General features: G+C 41.4%; 1 protein-coding gene across 9 annotated transcripts in view; it reads right to left on the bottom strand.

Moving 5' to 3' along the window:
• Nucleotides 1–229: 229 nt before the first annotated feature.
• The window catches only part of COBLL1 (cordon-bleu WH2 repeat protein like 1), a 155,535-nt gene continuing 141,597 nt past the window's right edge, over nt 230–14,167 (bottom strand). For 6 of the 9 annotated variants that reach the window (XM_061608598.1, XM_061608602.1, XM_061608599.1 and 3 more), the window contains 5 exons: nt 11,137–11,377; nt 7,760–7,845; nt 5,885–7,461; nt 5,493–5,672; nt 230–1,008 (listed from right to left, as the gene is read on the bottom strand). In XM_061608598.1, the coding sequence (XP_061464582.1) occupies nt 919–1,008; nt 5,493–5,672; nt 5,885–7,461; nt 7,760–7,845; nt 11,137–11,377 (2,174 nt within the window). In that variant the 3' untranslated portion in view covers nt 230–918. The remainder of the gene's footprint in view (nt 1,009–5,492; nt 5,673–5,884; nt 7,462–7,759; nt 7,846–11,136; nt 11,378–14,167) is intronic. The other 3 variants (XM_061608603.1, XM_061608605.1, XM_061608604.1) reach the window with 2 other exon arrangements.

The following is a 14,167-nucleotide window of genomic DNA, read 5'->3' as shown; positions in this document are numbered from 1 at the left end:
CCCTGTCCCAGAATAAAAGTTGCTACAGCAAGCCTGATGTTCTGTTCGGATATCTTTATGTAGCCTAGAGTGCTGACCAAGTTGTTGCCTTTGGAAAACGCCTGGGACTTCACCAGTGCTGCTATTGCAGCATGTTACAGCAGCAAGGAATTTTCTAGTATACATTAAGACTGGTTGTGTAACAATGTTTGCATTTATAAGAAAACTCACAGTGTTCATAAACTAGTAATTAAGATACTTTCTATTTTATTTCTTCACTTTGGTACTAGAAAATATACAAAAACAAATAATGCTAATACTAAATAGACATGATCCAGCCAGAATAAAACACTCCTACTGATTTCAATGAGGAACATAAGCAATCAATAGGATTTTGAAGTAGCATAACTTTGGATGGATCATGCCGTGCATTTTTAGCTGAAGAAAACTTGCCCTATTGCATTTCTAGAGAGTGCATTGCTAAGTACAATAATAAATTTCCAATTTAATAATCAAGGTAAGAAGTGGCAGAGCTATACATTTAAATTTATAATTTGTGAACGTTGCTATTAGGCAATTATGAACATTAAGAACTTCATATGTCAGCATTATACAGCATGTTGCTACACATCATTAATTCTGGATAAAGTGGAAATCAACATATCAGATTATCACAGCAGCAAAAAAATGAAACCCTTCTGTGCCACGTTTTAAGTTCTGAAGCAGCATTTTCAGCTTTAAAAAGGGGAAAGGCAAAGAAATGGCTATAAATTACATACTCTAAGAACTCTTTGAGGGCTCCATGAAGTTTCTATACTTCACTTGGCAATGTATACCAACATAACCCTGCATTTTCACATAGTCTTCAGCAATACCCAGTTAAGCAAGATGTAGGTGCATGCAGTAGTGAATAAAGTGCAAAATATTTCGTATGAAGTCCTAGTGATTACTGTATCTTGCTTCTACAGACACTGAGGAACTGAGACTGGATCTTCCATTGATGGCAACAGTATTTGATGGAGGCGCAACCTGAAAGAAGAAAATTTAATCAGGTACATGGAAGAAAAGCTGACCTGACTCACAATGGAAGCCACCCACCAGTAATTTAGACTTGCAACTGTTTCAAAAGCTATCATTGATCATCTGATGAAAATTATATTAGGAATTTTACTTAAGTCATACTCAGAGTAGACCCACTGAAATCAATTTACTTCAATTAGTCATATCTATTTGTTTCAATGGATCTACTCTGAGTATGACTTAAGTCAGATGCAACTCTAGGTATCTAACACAAGCACTGAAGACGTTTTTTTCAGAGAGGCAGTGTGAGAAAAGGCACTCTCTCCTCTCTTTCAGTCTAACCTACCTCACAAGGTTGGTGAGGATAACTCAGGGTAAAGAAGCATGTACGCTATCCTGAGTTCCTCGCAAAGGGCGGGATAAAATGAAGCTACATAAATACATTTACTTATATTCTGCCTCTCCAGAAAAGTCCGAGGCAGCCTACGCTAATTAAAGTAACACTGACAAGCGTCAAAATGCTGGAAAACTCAATCATTATCTGTGTGCGTCCATACATGCTCTTCTGTCTCAGGCCCAGTCCTCATGTTACTAGGGAAAAATGGCACATCAGAGATTAAGAAAGGTACATTGGTGATCCACATGCACACATACAAACACAAACACAATGCCCTTTGTTGAGTTAGAGTGGTAGCTACTGATGAACCAAACCCCTCTGGCTCAATTTCACAATGCCTAAGTAATAAATAAAGGTCTGAACTACACAAGCTACATCAGTAGCTGGATTAGTAATGTGTGCACATGCAAAGGAACAGCACAGTCACTGGCCTACATCATTCTACAGAGTCTCATGTATTAACAAGAAGAAATGACACATAGGAGAGTGGTAGTTTTCTGGCACCAACTATACTTGCACAGCAATATGAGAACTGGGGCTTAGGAAGAAAGTATTTGCAGAGTAGATGGCTATTCGAGATTTATGCAGTGATTCTGGTGTCAAATTGCCAGGAGCCACAAGCAGATCTACTACCATCTTGGGGGGGCAGTAGGGGGGATGACTACAAATTGGACTAAGTAATACAGCTTTGATGAATTTTTAAAATCTTGTTCCTTAAACACATCTTCCCCATTAACTTGTCTTGTCCTAAGCATACATTACTTGTTTCTCTTTTAAATCCCACTCTAATTTATATAGTTTCAAGTTCCCCACAAAAAACTGACTACTTTAATGTCACCACACATTCTCTCCAGTCTGCTAAAGCTCAACTGATTTTCAACATCACTAAGTAAAAGCAAGCCAAAATAATCTGGTTAAACACAGGGTTCAATATGCACAGCAGCATGACACCTCTATAATACTGGATTGAGACCCCAAAGTCCCAATAGGAATGGACCCAAATTTCAAACCACAGGAATTATTATTCCTCTGAAGAACTTTTATTTCTGGCCATATTTGGTTTTACTATGCACTGAATGACTATGAACATAAGAGCCTGCTGGATCAGGCCAATGGCACATCTAGTCCAGCCTCCTGTTCTCACAGTGGCCAACAAGTTAACCATGGGAAATTCATGGTCTATAATTGTTGACCAGGGTTAGACAGAAGTTAAATAGGGCTCTACTGATAGATCACTGGATTATTTGTAGTAATTCTGGCTCTAGCCAATTAGAATCTCTGATCTGAAGTAATTCAGATGTGTTCTGTTACTGGATATGCAAATAATCCTAGTGTATGGCTCATGGGTGAGGGGACAGTAGGTAACTGGGCTTTGCCCACTAAGCCACCATTTTGCACCAGGCTCCAGTTAGGGAACCTCAGGGTTGTAGCTTAAAAAAAAAAGCAGCCTGAAGTTTGTCTTCAGCAGACATGGGCAATACAACAGGTCTATGGATTCATTTTATTTTTCATTTTATTTTAAAACTGAAAGTAATGTCTTAAGATGTGTGACCCCCAAGGAAAAGTCACAGGGAGAGTTGTCATATGATGGAAATATTCCGGAGAGAGAAATCGTTTCAAACTCCAACCTCATTTGACCCATTTGGTTAGCAATTACTGTGAGCTTTATTCAGCAGGAATAAAACCACAGCACAAAAGGCCAGAGTTTGGCTCTGCACCCTAACAAGTTATTAAAGAAAAAAAGAATGGTTGGCTTACTGTAGTAGCAATTTTTGCCTTGTTTCTTGAATGCTTGGCGGATGCTGAGAGCACCTGACAGACCTTTTGCCCAATTTAATACCACAAAGCATTGGCCCACCTTTCTTATTTAAATAGGAGTTAAATGTCTTTTCACTTGTTCTTCACACACAAGTGAATCTGGTAATTTCTGGTCTGCTGATGTTAGTGTTTAATTCTTTCCCCATGTAATACGCTTTGTTTTAAAAGTTGAAGCAACATTTTACAGACACTCTGTGACTTCATCTTCACAAGAGGCTTAAAAATAAATTTGATACCACACTTCTCTCACCCCAGTTTCACTTCTTCATACTGTAAGATAGTGAGTTAGCGCAGTCATTATCATGCTACTTTTTTTAAAAAAAAGTTCTCTCAAACTGAATAAAATTGAGGAAAACCTAAATTCCTTATCTTAAAAACAAAATGTGCCTGGACAGCTTAGTACTGTCTGCATTATTTGGTACTGGAGCTGAGCCAAATCAACCTATTTAGTCGTGTGTTCACTTCTGTGATTTTTGAGAAGTACCTCCATTTTATCAAGTTTAGGCATACTTTTGAGTAACTCTGAACATCCAACGGAAGCAGCCCCCAAAGGCAATTTTTGGAACTCTGAAAGCCCTGAGTTAGTACAGCTTAGGTAGACTCCCAAGCCTTGAGAGTAAAGGAAATGTGCAAACCCTAAGCATGTCTGATTCTACAACCCAAGTGAGCTAAAACTTAGAACAGTCCCTTATGATTTCTGTGAAAGCCCTTATTTATTTAATTCATATCTCACCCTTCCTCCCACAAGAAGCCCAGGGTGCCTAGACCATTTTACTAGGGGTAAGACTTTCATAGAATACAATTTCCACCACTTTTTAATTTTTTTTTAAATAAACCAGCCTCTGTGAGCTTTTGCACAATTCTGTCTGAGCTGTAATGAATGTCCAAGTCTAGAATGCAAAACAGAGAAATGCTTAGGTGTTGGGTGAAAGGCTGTCCCTCACTTAACATGCATGGGGAAAAAACTTTCTCTACGTTTTATTTCAACCTATCTTATATTGTGCACCACCTTGATATGTTATGTGAATGGGCGGTATACAAATATTTTTATAAACAAACAATTAATATAAATATGCTGCATTCCCAGAAACCTTTCCCGGTCACATAAGACAAAACATGGCTATTCTGTTTTTTCCAGCTAACATTTGAGAAGGTACCCCTAAGCTCAAGGACAGATTCACAACTCTGGAGCCTGCCTAGCTGAGATGGGAGTGCCAGAATCTCCCTGCCTAACTAATCAGGAGTGAACTGGGCTAGCAGCCTATAATAGACAAGACAGGACTGGTGAAGAAAACATGGACTGACCCATCAGTAATGGGCATGGGAAAGGGGAGAATGTGGAAGGGTGGAAGTTTAGGTGTGAACTGACCAGGATAGCACTAGCTGAAATAGTGAGAATTGGGAAAGGTATTGAAGGAGGAATATGAAGTGACTTGGAGAAAAGTTATGCTGAGTATTTTACTGTTAAATTGCTTCAGGATGTTTTATGGGAAGTGATTCACACATTAATTAAACAAACAAACAAGGAAAAGCATAGAATGGAGCCAGGAGAGAGAGAGAGAGAGAGACAAAGCGGGGTGAAATTTTGCATAGTATAGAAAAAACAAAATGAAAGAAGGAAAGCAGTATCTATTTATACATTTTGGGCTGGAAAACTTAAAAATATGTCTCTTATTACCATATTTCAGCCATGGACAATTCAGAACAGGATAATATCTATGACGGGACCTTGTTGGAAGATAAAAATGCTCATGTTCTTGACACAAGATGAACAAAGCACTCTTTTTAAAATACCCCTCCCCCCTTTCCAGTTCTACATGGATACCTTCTTTCCCCTAATTGATGAAATATCTTTTTGAAATTTGAGACAGAAAAGCTGAACATTCGTAAGGTATTTTCAGATTCTGAAGAAGCATAAGAGGTACATTTCACCAGACCTTGATCTCGACGGCTTCTTCATAACAGCTATTACTGGAGGATGGGCTGGGGAAGGAGCTCGAGTTACCTGGGTGCCCTAACCCCATACATTTTATGCCAAATGTATGCTTAAGGGAAGTGCTGCATATGCTCTTTCCTCTACTCAACTCAAGGCCAGCACAAACAGCTTGCACTCAGTTCATACATCTCCTACTGGCACTATTGCTGAAATCACACTCACGAGATTCATTCATCACAATTAATGCCAGCACTCATTGCTATAGTAATTTTGAAATAAGCACTGTAAATCCATTGTTACTTATTTTAATGACGAGGAGGGGGGGAAATAACAACACCTCACCCTTCTCAATTTGGCAGCAGCTTCTCCAGAGCGAATTGCAGCCAGCAAGCTCTGGTGGATCTGTTCTGGGTCAGGGCGCTGGAGTGTCACAGCAATGCCTCTCTCACAGACAGCAGTTGTTGGGTGGCCAGAAAAAGAGGGCCCCTGCCTATTTTGTTCGTTGGTTGCACAATTATTTTTCTGTTTGGAGCAGAAGAAAAAAATCACCCCAAGTGAAGTCATACCACCTTACTTAGTAGCATTCCCTCATGCCATGCACACTTTTAATGAAAATCTGTACATTTCTCTTTTATTTTGGCAAATGACCCCAACATACCAATTTATCTGTATTTAAGAAAGGAAAGCATGGAGGTCAGGCACATTTTTTTTTTAAATGGTATTGTAGATTCTACCTTGTCGGTCATGCTCTGTTGTGACTGTCCAGTTGCGCTCTGTAAAGGAGAATGGTTCCTTATCTCTATGTTGGACACTGATGAGGAAAGGTCGAGAGAGGATTGCTCTTTTAGTGACCTGCTTCCACTGGCACATGTTTTACTGAATGACTGTGATCTCCTAACTGCTGAAGATACAGCAAGAGCAAAAGGTGATGGCCTGGAACTTGAATAGGGTTGCGGCAAAACAAAAGTCCTCAGAGTTTTCAGATTTATTGGAGGAGGCTGGGAGCATGGAGAATTCAGAGGTTTAGGCATTGTTACAGGAGAAGTGGCAACTTCTGTTTTTTCCTCATTATGCCCATTTTCCATCTTTTCCTCTACTAACTGAGAAGGAACATTAACTGTTCTAGGAAATGGAAAAGAAGTATGATCTGGTGATGCCAACTTTTTCTCTGGCTCTATACTCTTAGCTTCATTTTGAGTAGGGCTACTAACGGAACCACTTCTTGCAACTGCGGATGTTACATAATCAGAAGAAGCCCTCCTTTGCATCTGCAAATAAAAATTGCTTGGTTTTGCTGTAGGACTCAAGATACTTGATTTTTCTTGCTTTGCAGGGGGTGAACAACTTTTGTTTTCTGTGTTTAATACAAATGGAGTTGTGATGTGATCTGGACTAGGTCTGGAAAGTTCCACTTCCATTGCCTTGCCTTTTGCATTAGAGAAAGAAACTGTGGCATTATCAACACTGTATGTTTTATGCAGTGGATCATTCTCTAGCAATGTAACTTCCTGTCTAAAAACATATCCTGTTTGGTTCAGGCTTTCTGAGTTAAGAATTTCTGTTTGTGTACCAAATTCCTGGGACTTCTCCTTCTTAGGAGACATGTGCAAGTTGGCTGCTTCCTGATCCTCCACACGATCTGGCTCCCAATTCTTCACTATTTCCAGAGATTTTGGAGGCACTATTTTATAGGTAGTCATTCCAACTTTGGGTATGTAGTCTCTTGTTATCTCATTGGAAGGTTTAGGTTTAGGTTTAGAGTATTGTTGATAAAGTGGGTAACCTTTTGTGGGAGAACTAACATGGCTTTTGACAACTCTCTGTGTCTGAACATGGTTATCATTTGCAAATGTGTTATTTTGGTTGTCATTAGGATTTGCTCTGTCATGTGTCGATTGTTGCCTCTGTTGGTTGAAGTCTCTCATAGTTCCCATGGTCTCGTGTACCCTGTTGAGGAACCCTGAGGGTTGATTGTCCAGAGATGATTTGTGCATGCAAGTTGAACCTGTGGGTGTGATCAGTTTGCAACCTTTAGGATCAGTATTCTCCCTTAATGCAGTCTGGCCTAAATTATCATCAGATGGCATTGCCTGAATTGCAACATCCTGAGTCTTCATCATCTCTCTGCTGGACTGATCCCATTTTTTATCATGCATCTCTAGAAATGCCTGAGGATTGCCTTCCTGATTTAGAGAAACATCATTTTTACATGACTGGCAATTCAATGCTTCAAGCTTGTTGCTTTTTCTCACTTCAGCTGCATCAGTTTTGCTTCCTTCAGACTTTGGAAGAAATTTTACATCACTGTGACCTTTATAAAACAGCAAACAATTTTGAAATTAGCATTAGGATCACATTGTTTGAATCATGAATCACTCTTTTTCATTCAAAATTGTATTAAAAAAAGAGCCCTGGGCTCCTTCTGGGAGGAAGGGTGGGATAATTAATTAGTAGCATTAGTATTAATAATAGTACTAGTAATAATACTCTTTCCTTAGCTATTTGGTCCATAGCTTTCATAGCCTATAGCATATGGCAGACATAATCATGAATGTCTGCATGATGCACAAGTGACAATATAAATTTACCCTAAAGGAAGAGGAACTCACCATTGCTTGTGTTTGCCTGCAATGCTCCAAGTGGCTTAGCATTGTCAAGTCCAATGTTCTCACTGAATATCTGATTACACTGAGCTCTGCAAAACATCATACCATAACAGTAGATAGGCTGACATCAGTTAAGCATAACAAGAGAAATCCTAAAATCCATTCTTACCCACATACGATTACCATCATGTGAGGTGAAGTGCAGGGGCACATCCTGGCTCCATCCTGCACATCACCATCACTGCTTCCATGGCCTTCCATGGGTTAGGGGCTCCAGACAAAACATAAGCTGTAAGCAAGGTATCCCATGGTTTACAGATCATGGTTTGTCAGAGAGAACAAAACCACAAGCCTGGATTCAGAGGACACACTAAGCTAAACCATGGCTTAGCTCAGCACAGCGCAACAGCAAAACAACCAGGAAGGAGCAAAGTAGCTGCAATCTCCTTTCCGGGGAAGAGAGGAGAAATGCCTGCACATCTAATGAGGTGTCCAGAACACAGTCTTGTCCTGTTTTATTGGATGAGTTTCAGTTGGTACAGCTCGAGGATGTGGACATGGTGCTTGGACAGATACGGGCGACCACTTCTGCTCTGGACCCTTGCCCCTCGTGGCTAATAAAAGCTAGCAGAAATGGAACGGCCGGCTGGGCCAAGGAGGTGATTAATGCCTCCTTACGAGAGGGAGTGGTCCCACCTTGCCTGAAACAGGCGATAGTGAGACCACTCCTAAAAAAGCCCTCCTTGGACCCTGATAACTTTAACAACTATAGGCCGGTAGCAAATGTTCCATTTCTGGGCAAGGTTCTAGAGCGTGTGGTCGCTCGCCAGCTCCAGGCTCTCTTGGATGAAACTGATTATCTGGATCCATTTCAATCCGGCTTTCGGCCGGGGTTTGGTACAGAAACAGCCTTGGTCGCCCTGTATGATGACCTCTGTCGGGAGAAAGACAGAGGGAGTGTAACTCTGTTGGTTCTCCTTGATCTCTCGGCGGCTTTTGATACCATCGACCATGGTATCCTTCTGGGGCGACTCGCGGATTTAGGAGTTGGAGGCACTGCTTGGCGGTGGCTGTGCTCCTATCTTGGGAATCGTCTCCAGAAGGTGATGCTTGGGGAACACTACTCGAGTCCCTGGGTGCTCCAGTATGGGGTCCCGCAGGGCTCAGTTCTGTCCCCCATGCTCCTTAATATCTATATGAAGCCGCTGGGTGAGGTCATCAGGAGTTATGGAGTGCGTTTCCAGCAATATGCTGATGATACGCAGCTCTATTTCTCCTTTTCATCTTCTTCAGGTGAGGCTGTTGCTGTACTGAACCGCTGCCTGGCCGCGATAATGGACTGGATGAGAGCTAACAAACTAAAACTCAATCCTGACAAGACTGAGATGCTGTTAGTTGGGGGGCCCTCTGCTCAGATGGTTGATGTCAGACCTGCCCTAGATGGGGTTACGCTCCCCCTAAAGGAACAGGTCCGTAGTTTGGGGATCTTATTAGATCCGCTTCTGTCACTTGAGGCTCAGGTAGCCTCGGTGGCACGAAATGCGTTTTACCAGCTTCGGCTGGTAGCCCAACTACGACCCTATCTGGACAGGGAGAACCTAGCCTCAGTTATTCACGCTCTGGTAACCTCTAGATTGGATTACTGTAATGCTCTCTACGTAGGGTTACCTTTGAAAACGATTCGGAAACTTCAGCTAGTGCAGAATGCTGCGGCCAGAGTTCTTACTGGGACGAAGAAATTCGACCACATAACACCTATTCTGGCCCAACTGCACTGGCTTCCAATATGTTTCCGGGCCAGATTCAAAGTGTTGGTCCTTACCTATAAAGCCCTTAACGGCACTGGACCGCAATATCTGATGGAACGCCTCTCTCGCTATATTCCTACCCGTTCACTCCGCTCGACATCTAAGGCCCTTCGGGTCCCAACCCATACAGAGGCCCGGAGAACAGTAACAAGATCTAGGGCCTTTTCGGTGGCGGCCCCCGAATTATGGAATGCCCTCCCAGATGAGATACGCCTGGCGCCTTCTCTGTCATCTTTCCGGCGCCAGGTAAAAACCCACCTCTTCACCCAGGCATTTTAATGTATTTTATGTTTTTAATCTTATTTATTTTATTTCTAGTTTTCTTTTACTTTGTTATATAATGTTTTATATTGTCTGCGCAATACTCACTTGCTGTATTTTAAATATTGTGGTTTTATCATGTTGTACACCGCCCTGGGAGCTGCTAGCTATAGGGCGGTTTAGAAATGCAACTAAATAAATAAAATAATAATAATAATGTGCTTGTTTGTGCTAAGCCAGGGCTTGGTGTTACATGCAGACAAAGGCATTGAGTTACCGAGTCCTGGTATAAACTTTCATCAGCTAGAGTCCATTTAATCAGGGGCATGAAGTGTTATTCTAAGTTGACAGGTATATATACACACATGTTTGTGTAGAAGAAAAAGTAGTAGCGAGGTCAGAGAAAAATGAAATACAAAAAATAAAGACTGTGATAAGTATGTTAAAGCTTAAACAATGTAAAATAATTACAGTGACCCTTCACAAAGTAGTACAGATAATAACAAAGATTCTGGCATTGATTAAATTAATTATCACAGGTAGCAGGTTAAAAACCCACTATCACAATTCATGCCATAGGCAACAGATCTGAACTTCTTGTTCAGTTCAACTTATTCAATGGTTTCACACTTCCTTTGGCAGTTCTTTTCTCCCACTCCCAAGGATGCCATCAATAGCCCAAGGCACAGCCTTTCTCCATCCGCCTTCCCCGGGTCTACTTAAGGCCTGTGTAAGGGAAGGCAGAAGTGAAGAAGCCCAGGCCAGGGTGCTCATACCCTCAGCTGGAATGAGAGAATTCTATATTTTGTACCCCTTTCTTTGTTTTAGTATTTTTTTTAAAAAAAACTGTAAACCATCTTTAGTGCCTTAGTAGAAAGGTAGTATATAAATGCGGCAAATAAATAAAAACTAGAATGAGAAGATGCTAAAATATACTGAGCCATTAGTAACTCAAAAAAGAAATACTGCTATGGAACTTGTCTATACACTGAGCATTATGAGTTGTCAACTAGGTTTTACTCAGAGTAGGCCTATTAAATGAATGAACTTAAGTTGGCTGTGTCCATAAACTTCAATGAGTCTATTCTGAGCAGGACTAGCATTGAATACTACCCCATTGCTTTGTTCTTTAGAGCAGTGATGTGCTGATTTTCTGAAGCTCTTCTCATAGTCAAGGTATTAATGTACAGAGATGACACCACAGTAGGCTGCGTGCCCTTGCAGCCACAAACACAGGCTCAGCAATCTGTTGCTCTCCTTCTGGGGTTCCCCCTGCCCCACACTTTACAGTAAGACTCTTTATACACTTACTTGTCATATGCACTCATATTTGCTGTTTCTTCTTCATCTGAGTCTTGCCCAGTATCTTCACTACCAGTGATAGGGTCTGAAGCCAACGAAGCAAGCACATTTTCCTGAATATCTAGTGGGATTTCACGAGTGCTGAAGGAGGCCAGAGCCTCTTGTGTCATAAGGAGGGTCCCTGCACTTTCTTCGTGCATTTCTTCCTTCTCATCTATCTCCTCTAGACTATATTCAGAGACTATGTCAGCTACACTCCCAAGAAAAGCATAAAATGCAATATTAAGAGAAGGTAAAACGTATGATAATACATAGTTTTTTTAAAAAAGCAAACCCAAAGGAGTATCAAAGCTTGCTTACTGAGGAATTCGGGGGGGCGGGGGGGGGGCTTGACCCTATGGTTTAAATAGTTGAAAATTCTGATAATTGTTTTTATAGATCATCTGGGCAGAATATAAAACAGGGTGGTAGGTTTTGTTTTTATGGAGTAAAAGTACAGGAGCACGTGGGAGGCTTGTATGAACAGAAAAGCCAGCCTGGCAAAAACACTTGAAAATATTCATACAATAACATCTTCTCGTTTAACTAATCATAAGAGCATGAACTCATAGGAATATGACTTGCACTGAGAGTCACATCACTGGTTTGTTTAGCCCATTACTGTCTACAGTGACTGGCAGCAGCTGTTCAGGGTTTCAGGCAGAACACATCCCCATCCCTACCTGGAGATGCCAGGGACGGGCCCTTCCGCATGCAAAGCATTGTTTTACCACCAAACTATGGTGCCTCCCAAATTCTCACCAATTTTCTCTGTATTATTATTTTATATAATATTTCAGATTTATTATATATTAACTCATAGGCAAAAAACCTTGCAATTTAAGAATGTACCTATAGCCCACAGATATTCTATCAAACTTTAAAAAGCAGGGAAATGGGGCAACTACAGTGAATGCACCAGGGGAGCAGGAGACCTGAACTCCTCTCTGAGATATTGGACTGCCCTATAATTGGTCAAAATGCAAACACAATCTGGGCTGGTCTTTCACAGTCCAATCCACTTCCTGTGTAGCTTGCAAGAATTTGGTAACATGTGCCTCTGAGCATATGGTGAGTGGTGGCAACACCTGCCATCTCCAGAGATGGAGAATTATATTTTTGTATGTTTGTTGGTGTTCTTCTTACTTTGCTTCTTTCCTGTGTTACTAATGTTTCAACAGAGAATCTAAACTAGAAAATTTTATTTCTCTCATTATTCATCCTAGAAATCTGTGTCCAATTTATTTTTATTAATTTCAAAGCCTTTTTACTGGTCAATGTCATATGATGGTGAAAGCAGCCTTTTGTGTTTCAAATTGGAGGTTATGTTCTATTTCTATTTTGGGTGCATTAACAGTTGAATCTGAAACTGCAGTTTGATGTAAAATCAGACTGATTACAATAGGTTGCTACTTCAGCAATGTCTCTAGCTATTGGAAAAAAGAGGATGCAAGTTTTCAGCCTGCTATGTTTAAACCGCTTCATTTAAAGCTAGGTGGGCACAGTCAATTAAAAACATAGAGCACACCTTGAATTTGGTAGAATATATTTCACTTCCCACTGTTTTGTCTTGCACAAATTGAGACACTCCTGAGGTCCACTGGAGACTATTCTGCAGAATAGTCAGTGCCATTATTCCACAATTGTTTTTGGAGGGTTTTTTTAGTGTAAATTTTGCAGTGTTGCTGTACTTCACATATTCACAGAACTAGAAACAAAAGGAAATGATTTCCTATGGGAAACTCACTAAAATTGCAAAGTAAATCAGACATATTTAAAGTGACAATCTGAACTATATCAACTGTCTTAATAACGTTTCTTCCTCCCTGCTAAAACAAGATCAGCACAGCATGTCTTCTTTCTATTATTTGGGCTGATTGCAGGTGTTGCCACCACACACCATATGCTCAGAGGCATGTTACCCAATTCTTCCAAGCTACACAGGAAGTGGATTGGACTGTGAAAGACCAACCCAAATGGTGTTTGCATTTTGACCAAATTGTAGGGCAGTACGATATCTCAGATGACCCTACGTGGCGCAGAGTGGTAAGCGGCGGTAACGCACCCAAAGCTCTGCTCACGGCCGGAGTTCGATTCCAACGGAAGGAGGAAGTTGAATCTCCGGTAAAAGGGGTCAAGGTCCACTCAGCCTTCCATCCATCCGTGGTTGGTAAAATGAGTACCCAGCATATGCTGGGGAGTAAAGAAAGGCCGGGGAAGGAACTGGCAATTCCACCCCATATATACGGTCTGCCTAGTACACGTCGCAAGACGTCACCCTAAGAGTCGGAAACAACTCGCACTGTAAGTGTGGGGACACCTTTACCTTTTTTACAATATCTCAGAGACGAGGTCAGGTTTCCTGCTCCCCTGGTGCATTCACTATAGCCACCCAATTTCCCTTTTTTTTTTAGTTTGATAGAAATATCTGTGGGCTATAGGTACGTTCTTAAACCGCAAGGCTTTTTGCCTATGAGTGAATTTCTCTGCTTTTTAATCGGGGAGGTAAGAAATGGAATCCTGTGCAAGTTGCTGAGAATGGATTGATCATTTGCATGCTTATTGAGTTCAGTGTGATTTACTCCCCTGAAATCATGCTTAGGATAGGTGAAACTGACCATAGGGGATGGGAAGGGGAGGAGAGGAAGGGCAGAGGATGGGAGCAGGCAGGAGGGGGAGGGGAGAAGGACAGGTTTGATCATTTGCATGTTTATTGAGTTCAGTGGGATTTACTCCCATGCAATCATGCTTAGGATAGGCAAGACTGACCGGGAGGGAGGGGCTGGAGTGGGCAGAGGAGGAAGAAAAAGGAAGAGGGGAGGGTAGTTGGAAGGGAGAGGAGAGGGGAAGGAGGGAAAAGCCATGACTGTCTCAAGTGAAATTAAAGTGTGGTGTGGGTGTGGCCCTGATTAGGCAAGTCAAGCAGCTGTGAGTCTGGCTTTTAGAACACTGACACTTGGTTCTTACTGAGCATGCCCGACACTATCATTCAGTTCAATGC

The sequence above is a fragment of the Rhineura floridana genome, chromosome 2 (assembly GCF_030035675.1).
Source record: "Rhineura floridana isolate rRhiFlo1 chromosome 2, rRhiFlo1.hap2, whole genome shotgun sequence".
Classification (NCBI taxonomy): Eukaryota; Metazoa; Chordata; class Lepidosauria; order Squamata; family Rhineuridae; genus Rhineura; species Rhineura floridana.
The sequence above is the reverse complement of the archived record's forward strand: the minus strand, read 5'-3'. Positions and strand labels throughout refer to the sequence as shown.